Source organism: Sphaerodactylus townsendi, linkage group LG08 (genome assembly GCF_021028975.2).
Source record: "Sphaerodactylus townsendi isolate TG3544 linkage group LG08, MPM_Stown_v2.3, whole genome shotgun sequence".
NCBI lineage: Eukaryota > Metazoa > Chordata > Lepidosauria > Squamata > Sphaerodactylidae > Sphaerodactylus > Sphaerodactylus townsendi.
Window position 1 is genome coordinate 101,289,165 of NC_059432.1, and position 26,876 is coordinate 101,316,040.

Consider the following 26,876-nt stretch of genomic DNA (forward strand, 5'->3'; position numbering starts at 1 on the left):
GCAATGATCTGCAATCGAAAGGAAACGAAGGCAACGTGCTTTTTGCAACATTCATCGGCATAAAAGATGGCATCTCTCCCACCCTAATCCCTAAAATCTTTCCAACCAGTAAGAGGGCTGATTGGAAGGCCTTGATCAAACAGAGGAGAAATGGTGAAGGAATAATAAGGAACATCAATCATCAGAGGCCTCACATGAAAGTCGGCGTCTTATATTAACCCCAGGAACACATTTTCCCCACATATATTAAATTTCACATGTACAGAAATATTACCGATGGTCAGAAACAGATGTCCATTAATTATGCAATGGTGGTTTTAAAAATGATGTGATACTTTTGACTTGGTAGAGATCCAATAATTGTAGCACCCTGCAGAATCAGCTTGTAAGCCTAGGCTGATTCTGCACGGGGAGCAACAGGTTCATGGAACCCATTTCTGCTGCCCTACTGACAGTGGCGTGGCTACCACGGGGAAGGTGGGGACAGGTGCCCCAGGCAGACACCGTTGGGGAGATGTGGGGGGCAGAAAATTGTCCCACACTCCTTCTCCTTTCCCCCTCGCCCCACCCTGCCAGGCTGGCAGAGGCTGCTGCTGGGTCTTGACTCCCTTCTCCATCTAATCTTCACCGCAGCTTTTTTAGACAGGCTAGTCTATGAGACTGACTTGTCAAGTTCACTAATTTTGCTTTAAGGCAGAAGAGTTTATTATGACCACAGGCTCAGAAGCTATGGAATATTTATTAGTACTTTATGAAGTACATTTTGACCAACTGGTAGAGCTGATGGGAATCGTAGTCCATGAACATCTGGAGAGTCATGGGTTGGAGACTCCAGCTCTAGATTCTGGTGGCCACTCTAGTGCTCAGCTGATATCTAGGCCCAATGCCTTTCGGTCCACTTATTTAAAGCCTTAGGCTCACAGCTCCTTACCCTGAACAAGATATCCCTGGGGTGAAAACCTGGAAAAACTCAGCAGTTCTTCCATTCTCTGTAAATTGGTTGTAATCCATACTTGACCGTTGCAAGGTCTGTCTACTTCTCCACCTCTGGCTGTCTGTCTCCTGCTTGATAACTTGGCTTTGATTGTCTTTTTTGACCCCTTGATCCTCTCCTTGAAATCTACATTTGAACAACTGCCTGGTTTCTCCTCTATGCCTGCTCTTGAGCCAACACATTGTCAGTTTCCAGCCTCTGAACCTTTTATCCATCTCATATCCTGAACTGAGACCTGCCAGAATAGGGAAAGGATCATTTCTCCTCAAGTAAGGATTAAAACAACCAAGTTTGGAGACGGGACCAACAACAACTCCAGCATCCACTGCCTAGTCTGATTTATGGATGTTCATACATTTGCCAGTTTGGCTCACGTTTTGTGAGTTTGGCCCTTTCCACACAGTTTGGCCCTTTCCACGCAGACACTTTAAAACAGGGGTAGTGAATAAAACGTTTCCTCCAGGGAGTCTTGCATTGTTTTCTACCCAAAAATGTTTTATTTGCAGCCTTGAAACATCTTAAATGCACTCCCTTTTCTAGTTTTTAAAAGGCTTCATTTGCCTATGCTGTCCCTTTAACACTCCTTGTCTGCAGAAGCCCGTTGCCGTGTTTCTGGAGCATTTCAGAGCATTGTATTGTCGAAGGCTTTCACGGCCGGAATCACTGGGGTGCTGTGTGGTTTCCAGGCTGTGTGTTCTAGCAGCATTCTCTCCTGACGTTTCGCCTGCATCTGTGGCTGGCATCTTCAGAGGATCTGAATTCAGCCCGGAAACCACACAGCACCCACATTTCAGAGGATTTTTGAGATTTTTTTTTTGTCAGGGGGCTTAATTGTCACAACATCAACTATAGAAGACTCAGGGAACCGAAGAACAAGACTGAGAAGCATAGAAGCACTGATTTTTTCCCCAATCACGGAGGGGAAAAACAGGGCAAAAACAGAAAACAGTGGCCAGGAATTGTTTTCATGGGGTAAGTGTGAAAAAAAAACTGTGTGGTTTTTTTGGGGGTGGTGGTGGTGGTAGTCAAAAACATTTCAAAAACATTTTAGGTGACTTGTGCAGAAACAGCCTTTATCGGTTCATGAGCAGCTGAGTTACTGTCCAAGTTTTCAAACAGTGCAGTACAACACAATCAAAATCATGGCATGCCTTAGTATTCTCACTAGACTTGTCATTTGCCCATCCTCAGCAGGCAAGACCCTGCGTTCAATCCCAATCCCTCACCCTGGAGAAATAGAGAAGCAGGGGGGAAATGGCTAGAACATGGGTAGGGAACCTGCGGCTCTCCAGATGTTCAGGAACTACAATTCCCATCAGCCTCTGTCAGCATGGCCAATTGGCCATGCTGGTAGGGGCTGATGGGAATTGTAGTTCCTGAACATCTGGAGAGCCGCAGGTTCCCTACCCCTGGGCTAGAACATGGCCTCTTTTCAATTTCTCTATTTCTCTATGGGCTTTACCAAAGAGATGAAGGGAAATGTCTAGACCAGTGGTTCTCAACCTGTGGGCCGTGATCCTTTTGGGGGTCAAATGACCCTTTCACAGGGGTCGCCTAAGACTCTCTGCATCAGTGTTCTCCATCTGTAAAATGGATACATGTTAGGGTTGGGGGTCACCACAACATGAGGAACTGTATTAAAGGGTCGCAGCATTAGGAAGGTTGAGAACCACTGGTCTAGAGTGTCACCTGAAATCTCTAGCCCAGTGGTGGCGAACCTTTGGCACTCCAGATGTTATGGACTACAATTCCCATCAGCCCCTGCCAGCATGGTCAATTGGCCATGCTGGCAGGGGCTGATGGGAATTGTAGTCCATAACATCTGGAGTGCCAAAGGTTCGCCACCACGGCTCTAGCCCTTCATCCTCAAAGTCCACCACTCCCATGCATGGCCCTCAAAATTTGCCAGGGCAGTGCTAGCGACTGCAATTCTCACACTTCCCAATGAAAACTTGGCAGTATTCCTAGGCTGACTGCCCAGGTGCAAAAGCAAGACACCCACAAAATCCTAGCATAATGAATGAGGTAAGCATTCCAGAACAAGGCACATGGCAAATAGCGAAGACTTGCATTGCAAACCTCTTATTTGTCATCCCTCTTATTTCTCTCCCCCCCCCAACAAAAACATTACATTACTAGTTCCAAAACACAGCAGTGGTGTAGTGGCTAAGAGCAGGTGCACTCTTATCTGGAGGAACTGGGTTTGATTCCCAGCTCTGCCGCTTGAGTTGTGGAGCCTTATCTGGGGAATTCAGATTAGCCTGTGCACTCCCACACACGCCAGCTGGGTGACCTTGGGCGAGTCACAGCTTTTCGGAGCTCTCTCAGTCCCACCCACCTCACAGGGTGGTTGTTGTGAGGGGGGAAGGGCAACAAGATTGTCAGCCCCTTTGAGTCTCCTACAGGAGAGAAAGGGGGGATATAAATCCAAACTCTTCTTCTTCTTCTTCTTCTTCTTCTTCTTCTTCTTCTTCTTCTTCTTCTTCTTCTTCTTCTTCTTCTTCTTCTTCTCTCTGATACTTCTTCACAAGAGGGGTTCCATTTGCTGGATTTCAAGTTGTCTCTTTTAATGAACTTCCCTCCATTATTTTCTGTTTTAAGATAATCTAAATTATCTTCTGTAAATGGAACTTCTGTAAATATGCATGCATGTTCAATCACACCTGCCATATTCCATTAATAGACAGCCAGAGTCACACACAGGGAGGGAGGGGGGGGGAGAAACAACTGAGAGAGAGAGAGAGAGAGAGAGAGATGCCAAAGGGGAGGGAAAATATGAAATCCAAAAGGTCACTATAGCTGAGAAAACCAAGGCAAAGGCATATTCCTTTCTCTGGAAACAATCCGACAGCCTCTGTTTATGAGTAGCTCCAGGATAAGGCACATAACCAAGCAGAGTCCCGTGTCATGTGCTTTCACTTGTAATGGACTCCCCTACTTAGTTTGGCAGCCGTCACAATAACTATTGTATCGGCTTTCCGCAAAACACAATACGCAGCCTTCCGATTACCTGCCACCCAGCTTTTGAAATCTATTTCCTGCTTTCATTTTTGTTTTCGCCTGCACGCACCATCCTGCATCCAGCGAGCTCGCCTTTAAAGTTGGGGATCAAAAGAAACCCCCCCACAAACATATGCTGTCAGTGACAAACTAAATGATCTCCTCTGATTCTAATACCTGCGCGGAGGAGAGTGATAATAATTGCGTGCGACAACTTTCCTCCGCCTCTCGAAATAATTATCGCTCTCTCCAAGGCAGCATCTGGGTCGCCAGATGTTGCTGTCAAGCACGTAAGCAGTGGGCGCGAGCCCGGCATCAAAACTGGCCGCCGTCCCACTTTTCTTGAGGGACGTCAGCAGATGCAGGTGGTTTGCCGGGATCCGGCACCAGGGACCGTATTGCTATGCAGATCCAGCTAATGGAAGAAGTCAGGGGATGGGGTGGCAGCAGCAAGTGACAGAATACCCAGCCGGTGCTCACGATAGTCACTTCCGGACACCCACTGTGAGCATTTCTACCATAATGTTGCCAACTAGAATCAGAGGGCTTAGCAGCTGACTTGGGACAGGAACAATAAAGCAGGACAGCCAGAGCATTATGGGTCTAAGGATTCAGGCTACTGGTGGTGGTGGACGTATCACTACAAAGCATCATTTTGCTGGATTGCTTGGAAAGACAGATAGAAAGACAGATAAACAGAAAGGCAGAAAGGAAGATTTGGGTTGGGGACAAAGACTTGGGAGGGTGGGATCTGGGGAGGGGAGGTTGCTCAGAAGAAGAACTGGTTTTTACACCCTGCTTTACTCAACTGTAAGGAGTCTCAAAGCAGCTCATAATCCCCTTCCCTTCCCCTCCCCACAACAGATACCTTGTGAAGTAGGTGAGGCTGAGAGAGTTCTGAGAGAACTGTGACTAGCCCAAGGTAACCCAGCAGGTTTCATGCGGAGGGTGGGGAATCAAACCCAGTTCTCCAAATTAATCTACCACTCTTAACCACTATGCCACACTGTCTCTCAGCAGCGTATACTCTCATAGAATCCACCCTCCAAAGCAGTCATTTTCTCCAGAGGAATTGATCTCTGTAGCCTGGAGGCCACGTTTATTCCAGGAGATATCTAGATCCCACCTGGAAGTCAGTAACCATAATAGGCAGTGGGTGTCACCATAACATGGCTGCCATTGGGGCTTGGGGCCAACCACTGAGTGTTGGGATCTTGCAAGCCAAGCACTCTCCGGCATTGGAGGCAATGGTTTGTGGTCAGGTGTTCCCTGAAACCACAAAGGCCTCAGGAGTTCTCAACCACCTCAGGACATCTCCTGAAGCACCCCCGGCTCCAGTGAGACATGGAAAAGTCAGCAGCGGCTGTTTGTTTGGGGAAAGAAGCAACTGGATGCCAGGAAACCCCTCAGCGGGTCCCAAGCTGGGGATCACTGATTTAATCCATATTACAGGAAACAGAGGCCCTTCCCACAAAAACCTTTTGAAACATTTTGAAGCAGGAAATAAAATGTTTCCTTCATGGCCTTGTTTTTACCCCCCAAAATGTTTTATTTCCAGCCTCAGAGTGTTTTAAACGGATGCCCTTCTGAAACCATTCTCTGGCTGAAACGTTTTGAAAATGTCTTTCATTGCTGTGCAATCTATATGGCCCCTTCCGCACATGCAAAATAATGTGTTTTCAAACCACTTTCACAACTGTTTGCAAGTGGATTTTGCCATTCCGCACAGCTCCAAAGAGCACTGAAAGCAGTTTGAAAGTGCATTATTCTGCATGTGCGGAATGAGCCCTTTAACCGTGCTTCTCTGTGCTTCCCTGAACTTCATCCTCAGTGATTTTCTGAGCTGACTCCATTCCCCCTTGCCTGTTTATTTGCGTCATTTCTGTTTGTTTGTTTGTTTGTTTGTTTGTTTTTAATTGGGGGCAATCTTGGAAGCATCAGGTATATGAGGAGTAGAGAATCACAGCACTAGGCTTTGAAGCATTGGGCATAGGTGTCAAACTCACGTCCCCCCAGATGTTATGGACTACAGTTCCCATCATTCCCTGCCAGCATGATGCTGGCAGGGGATGATGGGAACTGTAGTCCATAACATCTGGAGGGTCGCGAGTTTCACACCTGTGCATTGAAGCATCGATCCAACAGAGAACTAAAAAAAAAGGAGGGGTGGGGAAATCACATCATGGCAGCCATGAATTATTTCGAGGGGGTGAGTGCAGACATGCATCATTGCAAATGAGGGGGGGGATTGAAAACATTTTTAGAAATGTTTTAGGTGATTTGTGCAAAAAGGGCTGCATCCAGCTCATTCAAATTATTGGAGGAATATCAGTAGCAATATCCTGAAATCTCACTGTGCCAGTTTGGAAATTAGATGTTGGAATGTTGTTGTTGTTTTTTGGGGGGGGGGGAGGGAATTGACTCAGCTCTTTTGCTCAGCACATGTTGCTTCGACGTATTTTTCTAATAACGATGCACAGATGCCTAGTTCATTGTATAATTTGCCTTGGGTAGTACTGACCTCAATAATATAAGTTTGGTTTGCATGCGTGCGTCTAAAAATACTGCTGCCATATGTTGTTTCCTATACACCTCAGCAAACAAGGAAATACAAAATCTAACCAAGTCATTTCCCTTATGAAGACAGCATGGAGGACAGGAAGGTTACAGAGGATGTTTAGGAAAATCCAGTAGAACCACATATTCCAACGGTGGACTGAGTCCTGGTGGACTGCTTTAACCCCATTATTCTCCCACCATAACTGCTCAAGAACTGTTCAAAGCGGAGTTACCTTTCTTCTAAGATCATGGAAGGTTGTAACTTGGTTTAGGATTGCACTGCACATCTTTTCACATTACAGCTGAGACCCATATTGCCTTTACACCAAGTTATGTGCATGGTAGGTGTGGTGGGAACACTTGAGTGTTTATGAGAGCCAGCATGAGCCCATTGCAGTGGTGGTAGTCTTTATACTCCAGATGTTATGGACTACAATTCCCATCAGCCCCTGCCAGCATGGTCAATTGGCCATGCTGGCAGGGGCTGGTGGGAATTGTAGTCCATAACATCTGGAGTGCCAAAGATTCGCCACCACTGGTCTAGTGGTTAAGAGCAGGTGGATTCTAATCTGGAGGAACAGATTTGATCCCCCACTCCTCCGCCTGAGTGGCAGAGGTTTATCTGGTGAACCAGATGTGTTTCATAGAATCATAGAGTTGGAAGAGACCCCAAGGGCCATCAAGTCCAACCCCTTGCAATGCAGGAACACACAATCAAAGCACTCCCAACTTGTTCATCCAACCTCTGTTTAAAAATCTCCAAAGAAGGAAAAAAATCTCCACAACTCTCCGAGGAAGTGAATTCCACTGTCCAACAGCCCTGACGGTCAGGAAGTTCTTCCTAACGTTTAGGTGGAATCTCTTTTCCTGCACCTTGAATCCATCACTCCATGGCCCAGTCTCTGAGGCAGCTGAAAGCAAGCTTGCTCCCTCTTCGACATGGCATCCCTTCAAATAAACATGGCTATCATGTTCCCCCTTAGCCTTCTCTTCACCAAACTAAACATAACCAGCTCCCTAAGCATCTCTTTGTAAGGCATGGACTCCGGGCCCTTTACCATTTTTGTTGCCCTCCTCTGGACCCATTCCAGCTTGTCAATATCCTTCCTGAATTGCAGTGCCCAGAACTGTACACAATATTCTAGGTGAGGTCTAGCCATTGCAGGATAGAGAGGAATAATTACATCTCCCGATCTTGACACTATACTCCTATTGATATAGCCCAAAATCGCATTGGCTTTCTTGGTGGCTGCATCACACTGCTGACTCATGTTTAGTTTATGGTCTACTAAGACTCCTAGATCCCTTTCGCATGTAATGTTGTCAAGCCAGGTGTCACCCATCCTATATCTGTGAATTTCATTTTTTTTCTGCCTAAGTGTAGTACCTTACATTTCCACACTCCTACATTCCTGCTAAGTGATCTTAGCCTAGTCTTCAGAACTCTCTCAGCCTTACCTACCTCACAAGGTGGTTGATTCCACACATGTGTTATCAACCTAAGTTTGAGCTGCGTTCGACATAAGTGCTCCGCACAACCACTGGGATCAATGTGGTTTTGTACCAGCTTCGCCCTGTGTAACGGTCAAATTTCCGACTCCAGTTGGGAACTACTACTTTTTCAGGGAACCACGCTCGAACTCAGCTCGATTCCAGTAAAGTGCAGAATCTCTGGTGCCAGGAGTCCCGCATTCAGCCAATCTCAGCTGTGTGTTTTGGGCATGCGTATAGCTGGCTAATCAAAACGCTTCTACCTTCGGCCCCTCCATTCCTGTGGCAGTTTTTTTAATAACATGTGTGGGGATAGACGGAACATGGCCATAGAACAGTAGCCAATCGGAACGGAGCGGCGAAGAGGCACAGGATGATCCCGCCCTCCGAGCTGGGATCAAGCTGGTTGCAGTGGGGAACAACAATGGCTTTGACCTAGGTCAGTACCCTTCTCAGAGAACTGGGTCGAACCTATTTTACTCATGTGCGGAATCGCCCGGTGTTTGTTGTGGGGAGAGGAAGGGAAAGGAGCTTGTAAGCCACCTTGAGTCTCCTTACAGGAGGGAAAGGTGAGATACAAACTCCTCTTCTATGTTAACATCAAAATTGCAGGATGTCATAGCCCCACTGTACATCACATTGGTCAGTCCACACTTGTACTGTGTGCAGTCCTGGAGGCCTCACTTTTAAATGGATGTGGGCGGAATGGAGTGGGTGCAGAGAAGGGCAACAAGGATGATTGTCCTGGCTTCCTGCTCACTGCGGGCCTCAGGTTGCAGAATCTCTCTTAGCTCTCCAGCAATACCAGTCCAAAGGGAATTCCACAAACGTATCCAAACAGGCCAGGTCAGGGAAGCCAGAGAAGTTACAGAAGCTGTCCGAGGGTCAAAGTTCCAGGAATCGATCAGAAGAATGTCAGCATGTTCAGTGTCAGTTGAAGACTTTATAATTGCGTTCACACCCAGCAGTTCCTTTCAGAAGACTTTATAGCCACCCACAAAGAACTCACCAAGCAGCCTGCTCCTCAGGAAAGTTCTAGATATACCAACTTTGTTCAACTGCAGTAACGCTGGCACACTCATTTTGAAGGTATCAGTGCCCTGTGGGCATGATGCTATGTACAAGGGATTCTATGTGTGCATCAGCCGAGCACATCAGCCAACCAAACACAGGGAGGAGCTGAGGCTCAGTGACAAGCCAGCCACTGGGCACACAGAAGGTAACTAGTTCAATTTCCAGCATCTCCAGTTAATATGATGACATAGTAGGTGATGGAAAAGACCTCCGTCTGAGACCCTGGAGAGTGCATGCATTAAAGGTCCACGGAAGCACTACATTTTCCTAGTACTGATGAGAAAACACTTTCCCCACGATATTATTATGAGCTATATTCTAATTTTCTTACAACAGGTGAGGCCTCCAGGATCCATTTAAGGATACAATGGCCTCTTTCAGCACAACTTGGGGCATTCTTTGCACATGCAGAATAATGCAATTTCAGTCCACTTTCGATGCACTTTCGCAATTGTTTGAAAGTGGATTTCGCTATTCCGCACAGTAAAATCCAGCTGCAAAATGCACTGAAAGTGGATTGAAAGCGCATTATTCCACATGTGTGAAAGTGCCCTCCTAAAACATTTGTAAAACATTTTCAATCCCCTCTGTTTTGTTCATGCTCACGTCCTGGAAACACTCCTGGCTGCCATTTTGAGATTCTTCTCTTTTTTTAAATCAATCAATGCTTAGTGCTTCACAGCCTTATCCTTCATTTTCCACTCCTTGTATACTCGATGCTTCAAAGACTGCCCTCCCCCACAAAAGAACAGAGAAATGCTGCAAATAAACTGGCGAGGAGGAACTGAGTGAGCTCAGAAAATGGCACCAAGGAGGAAGTTCAAAGAAGTAGAGAGAAGCATGGGAAACCGAGTCAGTAGATCACACAGCAACTGAAAATGTTTTCAAAATGTTTCAGCCAGAGAATTGCTTTAAAAGGGGATTAATTTAAAATGTTTTGAGGCTGGAAATAAAACATTTGGGGGTAAAAACAATGTGGAACTCCATGGGGGAAACATTTTGTTTCCTTGCCTCAAAATGTTTTACGTGAATTGTGCGGAAAAGCCCCATTACTCGCCTGGCCACACAGAGACGTACTAAGTTTCAAGAGGTAACTTTGCTGGTCTGCTGTAGAATAGCTAAATTTGAGTCCAGCGGAGCCGTAGAGGCCATAAGCTTTAGAAAGTCAATGCTCCCTTTGACTCTCAAAAGCTTACATCCCAAAAGTATTGTTGGTATCTAAGGTGCGCCTGGACTTGCTGGGGGGAAGAATTAGGACTAATAAAAGGAAACACTTCTTCACACAATGTGTGATTGGTGTTTGGAATATGCTGCCACAGGAGGTGGTGATGGCCACTAACATGGATAGTTTTAAAAAGGGCTTGGACAGATTTATGGAGGAGAAGTCGATCTATGGCTACCAATCTTGATCCTCCTTGATCTCAGATTGCAAATGCCTTAGCAGACCAGGTGCTCAGGAGCAGCAGCAGCGGAAGGCCATTGCTTTCACATCCTGCACGTGAGCTCCCAAAGGCACCTGGGGGGCCACTGCGAGTAGCAGAGAGCTGGACTAGATGGACTCTGGTCTGATCCACCTGGCTTGTTCTTATGTTCTTAATCTAGCCACACCCACCTTCGCAACGCCTGCGAACAAATAAAAATCATTGTGCAAGCTGCAAGCCCAAAGCAGATCTGTCTGCTTCTCAGAAAAATATTTGCCAGTGGCTACATACATATCAAAGCAGGTAATTCATTTCATTTCAAAATGTAATAATGAGCAAATTCACAGTCATGTTTTAGAAGACTTTAGCAGTCAGTACAGTTGTTTACCCAGAACTGGAGAAATTGCTAATAAGACAAACAGAAATCTTAAAGAGCTGCTTGACATTTCATTATGAACTATCCACAAAAAAGAGAGAGATGCTGAATAGATTTCAAAGGAGCATTTCTAATGCTAATTGAAGGCTCGTGAAGGGAGTGTCCATGGGAGTTGGAGACAAAGATTAATCTTATCACAGCAGGTAGATAGAAAGATTTTTTAAGGAAAAAATGTTTACGGATGAAAAAATTCTCCTCTTAATTTCTCTGTAGGTTTGGGGGTCTCGGATCACCTTAACTGCTTTTTTGAGCAGTACCCATGTGTTAACGAGGAGTTTTTTCTTCCCTCTTTGAACTGAACGCTTTGCTCAGATTACAGAGGATATCCAGTTTGCACCTAATTTCAGGTAGCATTTTTAATAGTTTCCCGATGTGTACGTAAGCATTAATTAAATCTCAGTACAAAATAAGGAGAGGTATAAAAATACTTCTCACCTGACTTTCTCCTCCCCCTCGGCCTTGTGGAGTTCTGAAAGATCCATTCTTCTTTAGAGTGAGGGGCGATTGGAATCCCAGAATTACAACTGATATCCAGACTACTTAAAAGCACGTATTTATTACATGTATTTGAAACATTTATTCCACTTCTCCTAGGCTCATTCTGCACATGCAGAATAATGCACTTTCAAACTTCTTTCAGTGCTCTTTGAAGCTGTGTGGAATATCAAAATCCACTTGCAAACAGTTGTGAAAGTGGTTTGAAAATGCATTATTTTGCATGTGCTGAAGGGGCCTAGGAGAAGTGGAATAAATGCCCCCAAGTGGCACGAACACGCCGCTAAGTTGTGTCTTCCTGCCGGCGCGGTGTGAACCATACCGGCATGAGGGCACCACCTTAGAAGAAGAAGAAGAAGAAGAAGAAGAAGAAGAAGAAGAAGAAGAAGAGGAGGAGGAGGAGGAGGAGGAGGAGTTTGGATTTATATCCCCCCTTTCTCTCCTGCAGGAGACTCAAAGGGGCTTACAATCTCCTTGCCCTTCCCCCCTCAAAACAAACACCCTGTGAGGTGGGTGGGGCTGAGAGAGCTCCGGTTCCTCCAGATTAGATACACGAGCTCTTAACCTCTTAACCTCCTACACCACTGCTGCTCCTTTGGACTTGAATCTTCCTCTTAAAATAACATACTTCGATTTAGGATGGTACTCTGTAACCCCTGACACCATGCTGGCTCTCTTTCGGTACAATCGTGTACAGATGCCTTCTACTCTAAACCCAAACGGGGTTTACACGTGAACGGCTCTGTGCAGGATCGCCCTGTTCAAAGCCAGCCCCCTTCTAAGTCAGCACAATTTATTCCTGGGGGGTGGGGAGTGATTTGCCTTTGAATAAAATCAATTTTGGTCGTGATTATTCCAGCCTGGTGTTGAAGTACCCCAGGAAACTCATTAGTTTTCCATGTGAACTGAACCGCGACGAGAAGTCTCCTTTCGGTTCGGCTCCCGCAACGTGCTGTTCATTGAAACTGATTACTATTCAGACAATGTCAATTTCATTATTCCCCAATCGATTCCCTGGAGGGTGGGGGACCTTCCTCTTTAATGGCCTTCGTTCTTGTCACTCCTGTTACAGCAGCCGCTTGAACAATAGTTCAATCCAGTGCAACACATTTCGGCCTGGCTGGTCTCGGCAGGGTAGGTAACTGCCGGTCCTATCAGCTCACCTTCAGGTAAATGGCTGTCATGGATCTTAATACAGGGAGCCAAGAGATGCAGCAATTGGGCCTGATAAAACTAGGGGAAGACTCCTCTTCCTTGGAGAGAAGGCTTGATTTGTGTATACAAAGAAGGAAACTAATTGCAATAGAACATGCTGTGGAATTGCAGGTGTATAATTTAAACGTGCCCTCCATCAAGAGAAGCTGGGATTTTCTTTTTCTAACAAAGGGTCCTTTTTTTCTAACAAAGGAGCAGCAGTGGCGTAGGAGGTTAAGAGCTCGTGTATCTAATCTGGAGGAACCGGGTTTGATTCCCAGCTCTGCCGCCTGAGCTGTGGAGGCTTATCTGGGGAATTCAGATTATTAGCCTGTACACTCCCACACCCGCCAGCTGGGTGACCTTGGGCTAGTCACAGCTTCTCGGAGCTCTCTCAGCCCCACCCACCTCACAGGGTGTTTGTTGTGAGGGGGGAAGGGCAAGGAGATTGTAAGCCCCTTGGAGTCTCCTACAGGAGAGAAAGGGGGGAAATAAATCCAAACTCCTCCTCCTCCTCCTCCTCCTCCTCCTCCTCCTCCTCCTCTTCTTCTTCTTCTTCTTCTTCTTCTTCTTCTTTCTTCTTTTTCTTCTTCTTTTCTAATTGAATATTTCGGTGACATGATGATCAACACCAGTAAATGGGTTTCTTTTTTGTTAGCTTGTTTATTGCTTTTTTTCAGATAACTGAACATTTTCAGCTTCGTTAAAGTTAATGGAGTATCTTTTCAAGGTTTGGGAGAGAGGGCCTGTTTTTCAAGACAGAGGGACTAAATTTGTGACATAGCTGCTGATAGATTTCCTTAGAGCACAGGTGTCAAACTCGCGGCCCTCCAGATGTTATGGAATACAGTTCCCATCATCCCCTGCCAGCATCATTCTGGCAGGGGATGATGGGAATTATAGTCCATAACATCTGGAGGGCTGCGAGTTTGACACCTATGCCTTAGAGGAACTCCCAGGTTTGGTGAAGTTTGGTCAGGGGGTCCAATTTTATGGGCCTTCAAATAAGTTTTTTTTATGTGTGCAGAGGGGTTGAGGGAACATTCAATCATTATAAGTAAAATAATGCAAAGGAGTAATTATTAATTGACAGTTGACAGAGGTCAATATGATTGAGCCTATCATTTAAAAGGACATAATTTATTCTATCATTATAGCAATTCATTATATACAAATACATTACAAAAAATTTGTATATAAGATACAGAATATAATATATGGCAGAACCATTTTGTACCCTTTCCCCTTCAAAAAACTGAATGATCTCCTTCAAAACCCAGAGGGGAAAAAATTCAAAGAAAAAATCCTGGAACAGGGATGAGAAGACACACACACACACACACTAGACACATGTTAAAGACCCCCCAGAGACTAACAAAGGGGGGAAGGGCACTTTTGCAACCATCCAACTAAACTGCAAAAAAACAACAAAGTTATTACAGCATCAAACGTGTAGAAGCACAACCAGTCTCCTCATTAAGTGATTTCCTTAACCTGTTCCTTCCCCACATCCAGACGTGGGATCCAGCAGGTTCTCACAGGTTCCCGAGAGTAGGTTACTAATTGGCTTTTGCAAAAGCTTCGAGAGGGGGTTACTTAATCTGCGTGATCTTTGCCTACTTGATTTTTGCCTTAAGTTACGCCACTCTCCTTCCTCAGCAGTAGCTGCTGCAGAACTGGAAGCTAGTCTAGCAGGAGGTGCACCGGCGTGCGTGGCAGCCTGCGCCTGCGTGCATTCGTTTCCCGCCCAAGGACCTTGCCACAGCCCCGCCCAGGAATGCCCTGCCCCCCAGAATGCCCAGCCACACCCCCCTCCCCCGGCCATGCCCCCACCCCTATCCCCATTGGCATCTACGGCTTACAGTTTCCAGAATCCTAAAATACTCATGGGGAACCTGTTACTAAAATTTTTGGATCCCACCACTGGGTGCCACCCACCCACACAAGGCCCTAAAAATGCCACCAAAAAGCCTAAAACAACTTTTAAAAAACAGGTAAACCAAACCAAACTCAAGGCAATTGAAGAGCCTTTTGGTGTTGCTAGGCCCTGAGCCTTCCCCACAGCAACCCAGAAGCATGTCACGATGAGATGTGTCTCTCTCTGTGGCACAGTGTGGGACGATTGTGTGGTGGGGTATAAGATTTGTTTCACTCACAGAAAGTGAGGCACATTGACATGTGTCTAGGGGAAGTAAATTTATAGCTACATTTCCCAATACATCTTTTCTCTTTTTCCCTCCTTTTTTGGGGAATGTAAATCCCTGGTCATAACCCTCGTCTCTCTCAGAGGTCTCCCATCCAACCCAAGATCAGGCCAATCTGGGCCATCTGACTCAGCCTCAGCAAGCATAAAAGCAGTGGTGGGATGGCGCTTTTCAGCAGATAATTACATGCAAGGAAAGGATCTTATAACCAAAACAAAACACTGTGCAGCTGCAACATTCTCCACTTTGAAACTGCATCCCCAGCGGCAATATTTGGGAAAGAAAAAAGTCTTCTTAAGTAACCACACTGCATGTAGTTCCACCCTCAAAATTCAGCCCCATTTACTCCAGTAAAGCCTATTCCCTCGTATATTATTAGTAAATTCCCAAGTATGTGTAGGGCTGTCACCGTAGCCATTGAGCTGCTCCAGGATGTCTTTTCTAAATATGCAGAACAAGTAACAGCCTCGCTATCTTCTGTACCATCAAAAGTGCACCATCCTTCCTCTCCCGCTCCCCACCAGGTTGACAGGATGGATGTGGAAAGCCGATACGCTTAATTCATCAGCAAAACCCTGATGGTTGTCGAAGCAATTATCAGGAACCACTAATTAAACTGCTGAGGGCCTCCGTTCTGAAAGGTTCGCTTCAAAACCTCTCTGCAAAGGATGCCCCAGGGATCGCTAAGCAAAACCGCTGACTCGACCTTTGAGTCGTCTTCGGATCAGGCCTCTGATTCTCTTTTGAGTAATAGCATAAGGGGAAGGGAAGGAGAGAAAAGTAGCGTGGATGAAAAGTTTTCGCGAACCAACTGAAGTTCAAAACGCCCAAGATCTTGGGAGAGGAGACCGCATGCTTCTGATGCAGAACACAAGGGAAAAGAACGACTCAAAGGGGAGATTATCGTATCTATCCATGTTTATCCTGACCTTCTTTTGAGAAAGTCAGGGTGGTACGCTTTAATCCCTTGAAGCTAGGTCTGCCAACAGTGGTGGGATTCAATTAATTTAGCTAACGGTTCACACACGCACACCCCGCCGCCACTCTCCCCCCGCCCCGCTGTACCCCCCCCCCCGGTTTACCTGGCTGCTGCGGCAAAATGTGGCTGGGGGGGTGAGTGAAGGCAGCAGCTGCAGCTTGGTCTGAAAAGGTGAGTGACAGGCCTTTTCAAGTCCCAGAATGCTCTGGGGCTCAGAAAGGCCCCTCACTTGACCTTCCTTTCCAGGGGAGAGCCAGCAACAGGCTTTTCCTTCCAGGGGAGAGCCAGTGACGGGCCTTTCTGAGGCCCGGAGCGCTCCAAAGGCCCCTTGCTTGCCCTCCCTGGTGGGATTCACCAGTTAGCTACTGGTTCGGCCGAACCGGTGCGAACAGGCTGAACTCCACCACTGTCTGCCACCCATTATAAACAGCAGCACTTTAAAGGGGCACAGGCAGTGAGTCCTGAGGAGGAGGAGGAGGAAGAGGAAGAGGAAGAGGAAGAGGAAGAAGAAGAAGAAGAAGAAGAAGAGGAGGAGGAGGAGGAGGAGGAGGAGGAGGAGAAGGAGGAAGAAGAAGAAGAAGAAGAAGAAGAAGAAGAAGAAGAAGAAGAAGAGGAGGAGGAGGAGGAGGAGGAGGAGGAGGAGTTTGGATTTATATCCCCCTTTCTCTCCTGTAGGAGACTCAAAGAGGCTTTCAATCTCCTTGCCCTTCCCCCCTCACAACAAACACCCTGTGAGATAGGTGGGGCTGAGAGAGCTCTAAAGAACTGTGACTAGCCCAAGGTCACCCAGCTGGCGTGTGTGGGAGTGTACAGGCTAATCTGAATTCCCCAGATAAGCCTCCACAGCTCAGGCGGCAGAGTGGAGAATCAAACCCAGTTCCTCCAGATGAGATACACGAGCTGTTAACCTCCTATGCCACTGCTGCTCCTTAGGAAGGCCCATAGTATCTGGATTCAAGAGCTGAGATCCGATTGTCAAGTTGCAGCTGATTTACAGTGACCCCTTAGAATTTTCTAGGGAAAAGATGCTCAGAGGTGGCTTGCCATTGCCCCTCCGTGCCATGTCCCATGATATACTGACTGAGCTCTATGACCACCCTTGCACCTGACTCTGCTCCTGAGGCCTACAAAGCCCGCCCCCAAATGATCTCCTGCCACTCAGCAGCCCCCAACTGGCAACTCCAGGCCCAACACTGGCAAGCCACTTTATTGTTCACCTCCAATCCCGTGAAGCTACAGCCAGGAACTGGGGGTTAATTCCTGCAAGTGTCCTGCTACAGAATGGGACCTGACCTTTCCTTGCATATAACCAGCACAACCAGTTTCCCCATACTGGCCTGATAGTCATCGTCATTCAACCCCAAACTAATTTTCTGTTGCAGAGAACCCGCTTATATGAAGCACCATGGTACGGATGCGGAAAGAGAGGTCCACAGAGAATGTATCAGATTCTATTCCAGCCAGCAAACCGACTGTTTGAAGATGAAGCATTCTTTGTAGAAATGTTGAGTTTTTGCCGGCATCAGAAATGGGCATCGTTTCTAAGGGTCCTCAAAAAGCCGCGGTCTTTCATCCGATCGCCTCCGAATGAACACATCATGTCCTACCTGTTGCTGTGAAGCCCCGACTCTGAAAGCTCGGGGCGGCGCCCTCCTCCCACCAAGATCTGCATTTGCAATTCAGCGAGAGCCATCTGCGCTCCGAAAACCGAAAGCCGGCAAAACTCTTCCAGCTGAAACCATCCACCATACATATTTATGGGGGTGCTGAGTGTAGGCGTGTGAGGGGGAATCTGTCCTCAGGCATTAGTGGGCTGCTTAGAGACTAAATGCGCAGATTCTGCACTATGGGAATTCACTTCAGGTCCCGCTGCCTTGATTGTACTGCTTCGAGGCCCGCAGCCATGGTTGCTCATAAGACATATAAGCGGAGGAATAAAAAATTCATGCAGTCCCAGAGCAAGGAAGAACCCGCCTTCCCCCCCCACTCTTGGATGCTATTTACAGTTGTATTAATTTGTCCTCACATCCTCCTGTGGATCATCATGATTACATTGTTGAGAGGAAACATATGAGGAAAGGGCCTTGGGACTTGTATCTTTTAAAGAAGTTCTGGATGTTTATGCCCAATATTAAAACGGTAATCCGCAGTTACAGATGTTAAAAAACAAGCCTTATTCACACTAGTAATGTGTTCTGTTTGTTAATATTTTGGCAGAGGTTTCAGTTTGTCCTTTGTCGCCATTCGCGGAGTTGATTCACATATACATGTGTGTGTGTAGAATAGTTTTTGTATGCCCCTTGCATGGTATTGATAGTGAACTATATTTAAGGTGACCAGATTTTCACCTTTTTTAACCGGGAGGCCGGCAGGGCAGGGCAGGAAACCAGGGCGGGAAACCAGGGAGCGCCCCAAAAGGCAGTGCGCTCCTGCGGTCGCGTGCGTGGGAGGCTGCCGCACTGCCTTCTGGGGCGCTCCCCTGTTTCTAGGGTTGGCGGTTCGGTTCAGGGTCGGCCGAACCATGTGGTGTTCGGGGGAGGGTCGGGCACTGCTTACCCGAGCCTGCACCCTCCGAACTTCAGCCGCTCCGAGCACATGGAGTTCGGAGCGGCAGTTCACTTGAACCGTGTTGGCCCGAGCCGGGGAAAATAATTCCCTAAGTGCACGCGACAAGTCAAGCCCCCTGCAAGGGCAGCCCAAGTGGGATCCCCCACAAAAGAGGAAAAACCGCGTGTAGGTGACTAACTCCCTGCAAGTGGCAGTGCAAGCTGGATCCCCCTAAAAGAACAACAAACCGCTACGCGTGAGGACTAGTCTTCCTGCAAGGGCAGTGTGGGCTAAACCCTCCCTCCACAAAAGAAAACTGCGCTACATGGTGACTAGCCCCCCCCTGCAAGGCCAGTGCAAGCGGGATCCCCCCAAAGGAAAAAAACTGCGTGCGAGACTAGCCCTGCAAGGCCAGTGCGAGCGGGATCCCCCAAAAGAAAAAAAAAAAAACCGTGGCTTAAACAAGCTCCTTGGGAGGGCAGTGCAAGGGCGTAGATCCCCCCCGCAAAAGAAAAAACACACACAACACAAGCCCTGCAAGGGCAGCACAGGCGGGACCCCCCCCCCCCCACACACACACAAAGAAAAATGTGCGCAAGATCGCGGACACACACACTCCATTCATAAAAAAAACACAAGCAGGGGAAGGGAAAACGGGAAACTCCACACCTAGCTGGCAAGAATGGGGACACACACACACACACACACACACACACACACACACACACACACCCCTCTGGCATCCCACTCCATCCCCCCCACCAAATAGCCCCCCTCCACCCCCTTCAGGCACACTCCATTCATTCATAAAAAAAACACAAGCAGGGGAAGGGAAAACGGGAAACTCCACACCTAGCCGGCAAGAATGGGGGGGGGAGACACACACACACACACACACACACACACACACACACACACACACACACACCCCTCCGGCGCCCCACTCCATCCCCCCACCAAATAAGCCCCCTCCACCCCCAAAATAGACTGCACTCACCCACTTGCTGCTGCTTCCAGCATAACTGAACGAAGTCAATGAGAACAGTAGCAGGCCAGCCCAGTGCCAATAAGGCTGGGCTGCCCCCTATGCACTACTGCTGAAGAACTGCTGGAAAATACAACCAGAACAAATGAATCCCCTCCAAATTTCTAGGGTGCCTCTGGGGGCGCATTTCTGGATCTATTCTGTACTGAAAATTTCTGTATTCTTAGAAGATTTCTTGGCATTATGATACTTCTCAGGAAGCAGGTGCAGTTTGGTTTAGGGGACAAAGTTGTGGATCCCTCAAAATGGGCAGGTAGCCCCATCCACTATTTGCTCCCATTGGAAACAATGGGGGATAGGGGCACCCCCTTTGTGGGTCCATAACTCTGGACCCCCTAAACCAAACTGCACCAACCTTGGGAGATATCATCATGAGAGTCTCCTAAAGACACCCTGAAATTCTGGTGCCAATACCTCTAAAAATGCACCCCCTGCAGGCCAAAACGCAAAAAAACAGCCAAAAAATAAAAATGCATCCAAGAATCTCGGATGACAATGCAAGTTCGGGTGTATCCGAGCCTGACAGGCTCCGAATTTGGCGGATCCGACCCCATACACCCGAACTAAGCCCAAACCCGAACTGGGGCCGAATTTTTTTCCCCTCTACCAACCCTACCTGTTTCCTGCCCTGTGACAGGGAGGGAAAAGGGGAGCGCCCCAGAAGGCAGTGCGGCAGCCTTCCAAAAATCGGGAGATTTGAAAAAACCTGCAGGACGCGGGACAAATTGCTTAAAAGCGGGACTGTCCCGCCAAAAGCAGGACATCTGGTCACTATGACTATATTGTTATTTAATGCCATACATGTACACAATATGGGTCTTACAAGATATAAATGGTGACTAATGGATGTACAAATGACATCCCCCTCCCCCAATTGTGTAGCAAAAACTGTTGCAAAGAACTGAAAAGTGGTGCCACTTTGATTAACACAAGGGAGAAGCAAAATGGAGATAGCGGTATATGGATAAGAATGAAGGAAAAAGACTGAAATCATCCTCCGTTTACATGGACTGCAGTTTTGGAGGACAGCTTTACAGATATCGTGCGCTTTCCAAAAGACAAATAAGTGTTTCTTGATCAAATCAAGCCTGAACTCTGTCCAGTGAGAACTGGACCCTGAGGGATCTGATGAAATTCTTCAGGGTCTGTTAAGATGGAGATGTGGTTGAGGCAGCTATGGTTGTTTTGTTTTTGTTTTGTTCTACATTTGGCCTCCTCCCTCTTCCCCTTCTCACTCCTTCTCACTTCTCTTCCCTTTGGTATCGGGTTTGAACTTACGTTTGCTGCCATCAGATTTTACATTCGATTTTAACGGCAAGGTGTACTGTGGCTTAATTTGCATATGGAATGTTGGAAGCCATCTTGAGCCCATGAGGGGAAGAGCAGCATATAAAACTAACAACATTAAGTTAAAGTCTCCCTAGAAGTTAACATGACTAAGCTGAGGTTATCGTACTTTGCTTACATGATGAGAAGACAAGAGTCACTAGGAAAGACAACAATGCTAAGAAAAGCTGAAGGCCTCAGGAAAAAGATGGATTCAAAAAGGAAGTCTAAGCCCTCATCTTACAAAACAGTTAACAATAGGATGTTGGGAAGGTCATTCATTTATAGGGTCTTCATAAGTCAGAAACTGTTTGGTGGCACTTAACACACACACACACACACACACACACACATTCATTCTCATAGCAAAATATATGAGATAAATTATTAAAATAAAGTAATATCCAGTGGCATTTTGAGCCTTATTGAGAATGTTGAGAATTATACCATAGTATAATTAGGGGTCAGCATTAACTTTTTAAAAAGGAATTAGCAATGCTCTCATGATATAAAATTGCAAGTGTCTGTCATACCGGCATCTCTAGCTGATTTACAGCAATTTCTGTGGCTGTCATATTATTAAATACTTGGGCTCCAACCTACATCATCCATCAGAAGCCTTCCGTATATGTGAAATGCACACAGGGGAAGGCCTATTAATTTCTCCTTAGATGGGAAATTCAAAGGAGTGTTTTATGGCCCTCAAAGCATTAATTCCTTTTACTGCTTTAACTGCTACAGGCATAAATAGGGCAAATTGTTGAATGTTTCGGCTGTTGGTGAAGCTTTACTGTGGTACACTCTCAACACAGCAAATATATATACCCACTGTGCTTCGAGGGAGGGTGGGGGGAGAGAAAATAATCAAAACACCGTAAATTATATACCTCAAGTGACCTGCATCAAACATTTGGGTGACTAATTTGAATCAAGGTGTAAAATTCTACCCCACGATCTCTAGGCTCCTTCCGCACATCCAGAATAATGCACTTTCAATCCAGTTTCGATGCACGTTGCAGCTGGATGTTGCTGTGCGGAACAGCAAAATCCACTTGCAAACAATTGTGAAAGTGGATTGAAAGTGTGTTATTCTGCATGTGCGGAAGGGGCCTGTATCATCAGAAACTCACTTCACATGTAATCAAGGAATGCCATGTCAAACTTCTGAGTTTTAATTCCAGCCTTTTCAAAGTCTAATATGCTTATTACTAGGCTTTGTTATTTCTCTAACTATGTTCATTTCCCAGAATTTCACTTTAGGGAGTGATGATAATAGAGCTCCTTACCTATATTATCATGAATTAGCAAATTTAAAGCAAACCAGTCATTGCAAAGGCCGCGTGCTAAGCAGTATGACATTTCTCCAACAGGGAAAATGGGTTTAGGGATATAGGTTGGTTATAAATGCTTAGGCCTACAAAAGGCGGTCACAGAGTTTTCCTAGGAGGAAAGTCTGATGTCTACATCTACTGGCTTAGCTACCACCAGTTCATGTTATTATGGGGTGATGGATTTCATATATTTAGATATAGTCATTGAGTCCTCTTATTTTCATTGGAAAAGAGGAATTTTTTTTACAATGTTGCTATTAATTGTCTCAAATATAATTCAAGAACAGAAAATAAACTATAGGAAAAAAAAAGAAAATACAGCTGCCCATAATCTGTATATATATATTAACTCGAACACATTGGATCTTAAAGTTACAACACTAACAGCATTCAGAGAAAGTTTTACATAGTTTTAAAAGTCGTTTAATTCCAAACATTTAATTCCAAAACACCAAAAAGTATCTAGTAAGCAGTTACTTATATCTAACTCAATAACAAATTAATATTCTTACTATTATTCTTATATAATCGATTCAGCCTCAAAGAAGAAGAAGAAGAAGAAGAAGAAGAAGAGGAGGAGGAGGAGGAGGAGGAGGAGGAGGAGTTTGGGGCTTACAATCTCCTTGCCCTTCCCCCTCACAACAAACACCCTGTGAGGTAGGTGGGGCTGAGAGAGCTCTGAAAAGCTGTGACTAGCCCAAGGTCACCCAGCTGGCATGTATTGGAGTGCACAGGCTAATCTGAATTCCCCAGATAAGCCTCAAGCGGCAGAGCGGGAATCAAACCTGGTTCCTCCAGATTAGAATGCACCTGCTCTTAACGGCTCCACCACTGCTGCTCCTAAGTACTGTTCCCATTTCTCATAAAATTCTTGTTTTGATCGTCTGTTTACAAGATTTGTTAATCTGGCCATTGTGGCATATTCTCTAATTCTATCTTCCCAGAGGTCTGTGTTAAGATCTCTTTCAGTTTTCCAGCAGGATGCAACTATTACCCTGGCAGCTGTTAATAAGTGCCAACATAGTTCATTAAGCCTCCTTAGAAGATGAAAAGAGGAATCCTTGAATAGAAATCAATGCACCTTTTTGAAACTTCAGCCTTTGCAATTAATTTGTTACACACCACAGGATGGTACCTCAGTGGGAAGATAAGAAGCTCTGGCCATTTCTGTACAGCACAAATAAAACCCCTTGTAGACATTTTAAAAAGAACCATTTGGGTTCCCCCCCCCCCCCCACACACACACATAGCATGGACAAAAAAGTGTTGCCAGGGAAAGCAGTTCTTTTTCCCATCCCCCCCCCCCCAACTAGCTCTCACTTCTGTTTTCTCTTTAATGGCTACAGCCTCGCACCTACTTCATTTTCTCCCCACGATTGATGCCATCTCTGCCATGCCTTCTGCCACGGTGAAGGTTTTCCTTGGAGGTTTCCTCTGTTTGCAGCTCATTCACCGGTCATTTCCATGCAAAAAGTACATGAAAACAATTATTTTTGACTGTAGAGTCAGTACACATGTTGGGTTTTTCCCTTTTTTGTTTTGAGGGAAGTGTCTTTGAAAGGCAGCGGGTGGAAGGCGGCGTTTTTCCCGCACCGGCCCCAAATGCCTCCTTACCTCCTCCTGGCTTCTGTCGTTCTATGGAGGCCAGGGGACACGCCTCCTGGCCTCCGTCCCTGCAGTCGTCGCTTTGGCCATGGGGACGTGTCCAGAGGTGGGATCCAGCAGGTTCTCACCAGTTCCCGAGAGTGGGTTACTAATTATTTGTGTGTGCCGAGAGGGGGTTACTAATGGGGTCCGCTTTTCCATCTCCACTCCCTTGCCTCCCCAAGAGGCATACTGCCTTTGAATGTGAAGGTTCCATATAGCAATTGTGACTAATAATGTAACTCCCTGAACTGGGTTAATCCCTTTCAGGTACTGGAATTCATTGATTCTCAGCCTTTTGTACCTTTTATCTCACCAGTCTCTATCAAAGAACCTGTGTGTTTCAGCATTGCTGTGTTCAGATTTGTGAGTTGGGGCATTTTCTATAATGTGATGATGATTTAGAAATGACCTGGTGCAAAAAAAATGTTTTGGTGTCGTGATGGGGTGGCTGCCCATGGGGGGAGGGGGCATCCAACTCAGGTTTTGCCCAGGGCTCAGGTTTGCCTAGGTACACCTCTGCCCCCTTTGCTGAGGGGAGGCTGGCGAGGGAACCTGTTACTAAAATTTTTGGATCCCACCACTGGACATGTCCCCTGGCCTCCACAGAGCAAGGGAAGCCAAGAAGAGGTAAGGAGGCGTGGGGGGGGGGGCTGTGCAGCTATGCGGAGTCTGCTCCGCCAGCTGTGCAACCAGCAGGACCATTCGTGCAACCGGCCCCGGGGCTTGGATCGGCATGAACCATACCGACGCAACCCCGCTGCTCTGGCTGTGTGGAAACAGCCTGAGAAAGGACGATTGCGCTGGAAACGAAGAACACCTCTTTGGATCTCGTACATACGGTTAAGGCTGAGCGAACGTGAATTTTGCATGTGAATAATCCCCTTAAAAAGGTAGGTGTTTAATTCAAATGATGTTTTGGAGGATGCTCTTATGCAGCAGATGCTGATCATTATCAGCTTTTTGGCAGGAAAAAGCACAGCAGCTCCATTTACCTCCTGGAACCAAGACCTCCCACACACGGTAGGTGTACCTGAGTATATAGTGTGGAAGAAAAAAAAAACCGAATACACATATTGTAGGCTGGCGAGACAGAAATGGAAAAATGTAAAATTAGATTTGAAACGGAATACAGATGGGCTGGTTTATAAACCCAACAAAATCGAGTCCTTTTTCTATACCACTTCAGGGGAAGAATTACATGTTTGAATACTCTCTGAGCAGGGTGGAAGGGCAGCCGACAGGAAAAAGGGAAGCCCGTCTCTGTCCAAGGCAACTACTACTACATCAGATACAGGGGTAAGGCAGTGGCTCAGTGTTTTGCGTGCAGAAAATGCCAGGTTCGATCCCCAGCATTTCCCGTTAAAAGGATCAGGTTGTGGACGATCTTGACCAGAAACCCCAGAAAGTCACTGCTGGTCAGAACAGATTATACTGGCCATGATGGATTTATCCTCTTATACCAGTGGTGGTGAACCTTTGGCATTCCAGATGTTATGGACTACAATTCCCATCAGCCCCTGCCAGCATGGCCAATTGGCAATGCTGGCAGGGGCTGATGGGAACTGTAGTCCATAACATCTGGAGTGCCAAAGGTTCGCCACCACGGTCTTATACTAAGGTAGGCTGATTCTGCATGGGCCAAAACAGCGGTGTGAAAACGGTGTGAAAACAGTGTAAACCCTTTTACACTGTTTTAAACCCTTTCACACCATTTTCACACCGTTTTCACACAGCTGTTTTTGGTCCATGCAGAATCAGCCATGCAAAAACCTACATCTCGTTTCTTTGAAAGATAACTGATTTTAAAGAATGCAAGATCTTCCCGCGTTGATCTTGATGCGTACACAGTCTTGCAAACTGTGCATTTGATTGATTGACTTCATTTACTGAACTATTTTCTTCTAACTTATGGGGACCCCAGTAGAGTTTTCCAGAGAAGAGACATTCGGGGGTAGTTTGCCATCATGTCAGGTAGGTGGGGCTGAGAGAGTTCTGAACAAACTGTTAGCCCAAGGTCACCCAGAAGGATTATAGGAGTGTGGAAACAAATCTGGTTTGCCAGATAAGAGTCTGTTGCTCATGTGGACGAGTGGGGAATCAAACTTGGTTCTGCAGATTAGAGTACAGGAGATGTGGGAAACCTCTTAAAGACCTGCATGCAGCAAGTGAAAACGTTTACAAAACATTTTCAGAAAAAGAATCGCTAGGAAACAGGATGCAAATAAATGTTTTGAGGCTGGAAGTGAAATGTTTTGGCTTAAACAGTATGCAGAACTCTTTAGAGGAAACATTTTATTCCCCCCCCCAAAAAAAATTTTTTTACTTTGGTTGTACAGAAGTGGCCACTGTGAGCAAGGCGTGTTGAGTTCCTTGCCCAAAATATTAGCTCCTTACTATAAGGAAAGCTTTGGATACGTTACAAAACATACACCCAACAACTATATGTAAATCACACATACCTGAAAATCTGTGTAAGATTTTTCGCTTTGATTTCTCCAAGAATGTCCTGGTCAAGGTGAGGATGACTTGGTTCTGGAGACACCGGCAAAGAAGGGCATTTGTCATGACCATAATAACCTATCAAAATCCCCGAAAATAATAAACACGTAGCAGTGCAAAAAAGCTTAAACATCCGGCAAAAACTGCAGCGGCTGCTCTTTGGTGGGGGTCTTGTATAATGGGTGACATAATCAGGGTCCTCTTGAAGCCTCTGAAACTGTCCTTTAGGAGACACTGATGGCTGGATGGGCTCCAGGTCAACGTTCGTGTTTTGCATGCTCCCCGCTTGTTGATGGACTCCCCCATCCACCTGGAAATGGTCGAAGCCCAATTCTTCCAGTTCTTTCTCCATGTCCCATTCCAGTTCAAGTGTGGTGGCTTGGAGGTCCTCATTGTCTAGGTACTGAGCCTTCTGGTCACCACTGACTTTGTGATAAGCCATCCTTTTACCTGTTATAAACAAGATTTCATTTTAGAAGTATTTACATTGCTATCCAAAGAATTAAATGAAATGAAATCTTAGGGGATGGGGCGGTATATAAATATGATAATTAACAAATAAATAGATGGATGGATGGATGGATGGATGGATGGATGGATGGATGGATGGATGGATGGATGGATGGATGGATGG

The 26,876-nt window shown here is 46.2% G+C and overlaps 1 protein-coding gene across 1 annotated transcript in view; it reads right to left on the reverse strand.

The window, feature by feature from the left end:
- Positions 1 to 26,684, reverse strand: part of NAALADL2 (N-acetylated alpha-linked acidic dipeptidase like 2) — a 530,968-nt gene extending 504,284 nt beyond the window's left edge. Inside the window, exon 1 of the mRNA XM_048504877.1 lies at positions 26,203 to 26,684. Within this exon, the coding sequence (XP_048360834.1) occupies positions 26,203 to 26,684 (482 nt within the window). The remainder of the gene's footprint in view (positions 1 to 26,202) is intronic.
- Positions 26,685 to 26,876: the final 192 nt, after the last annotated feature.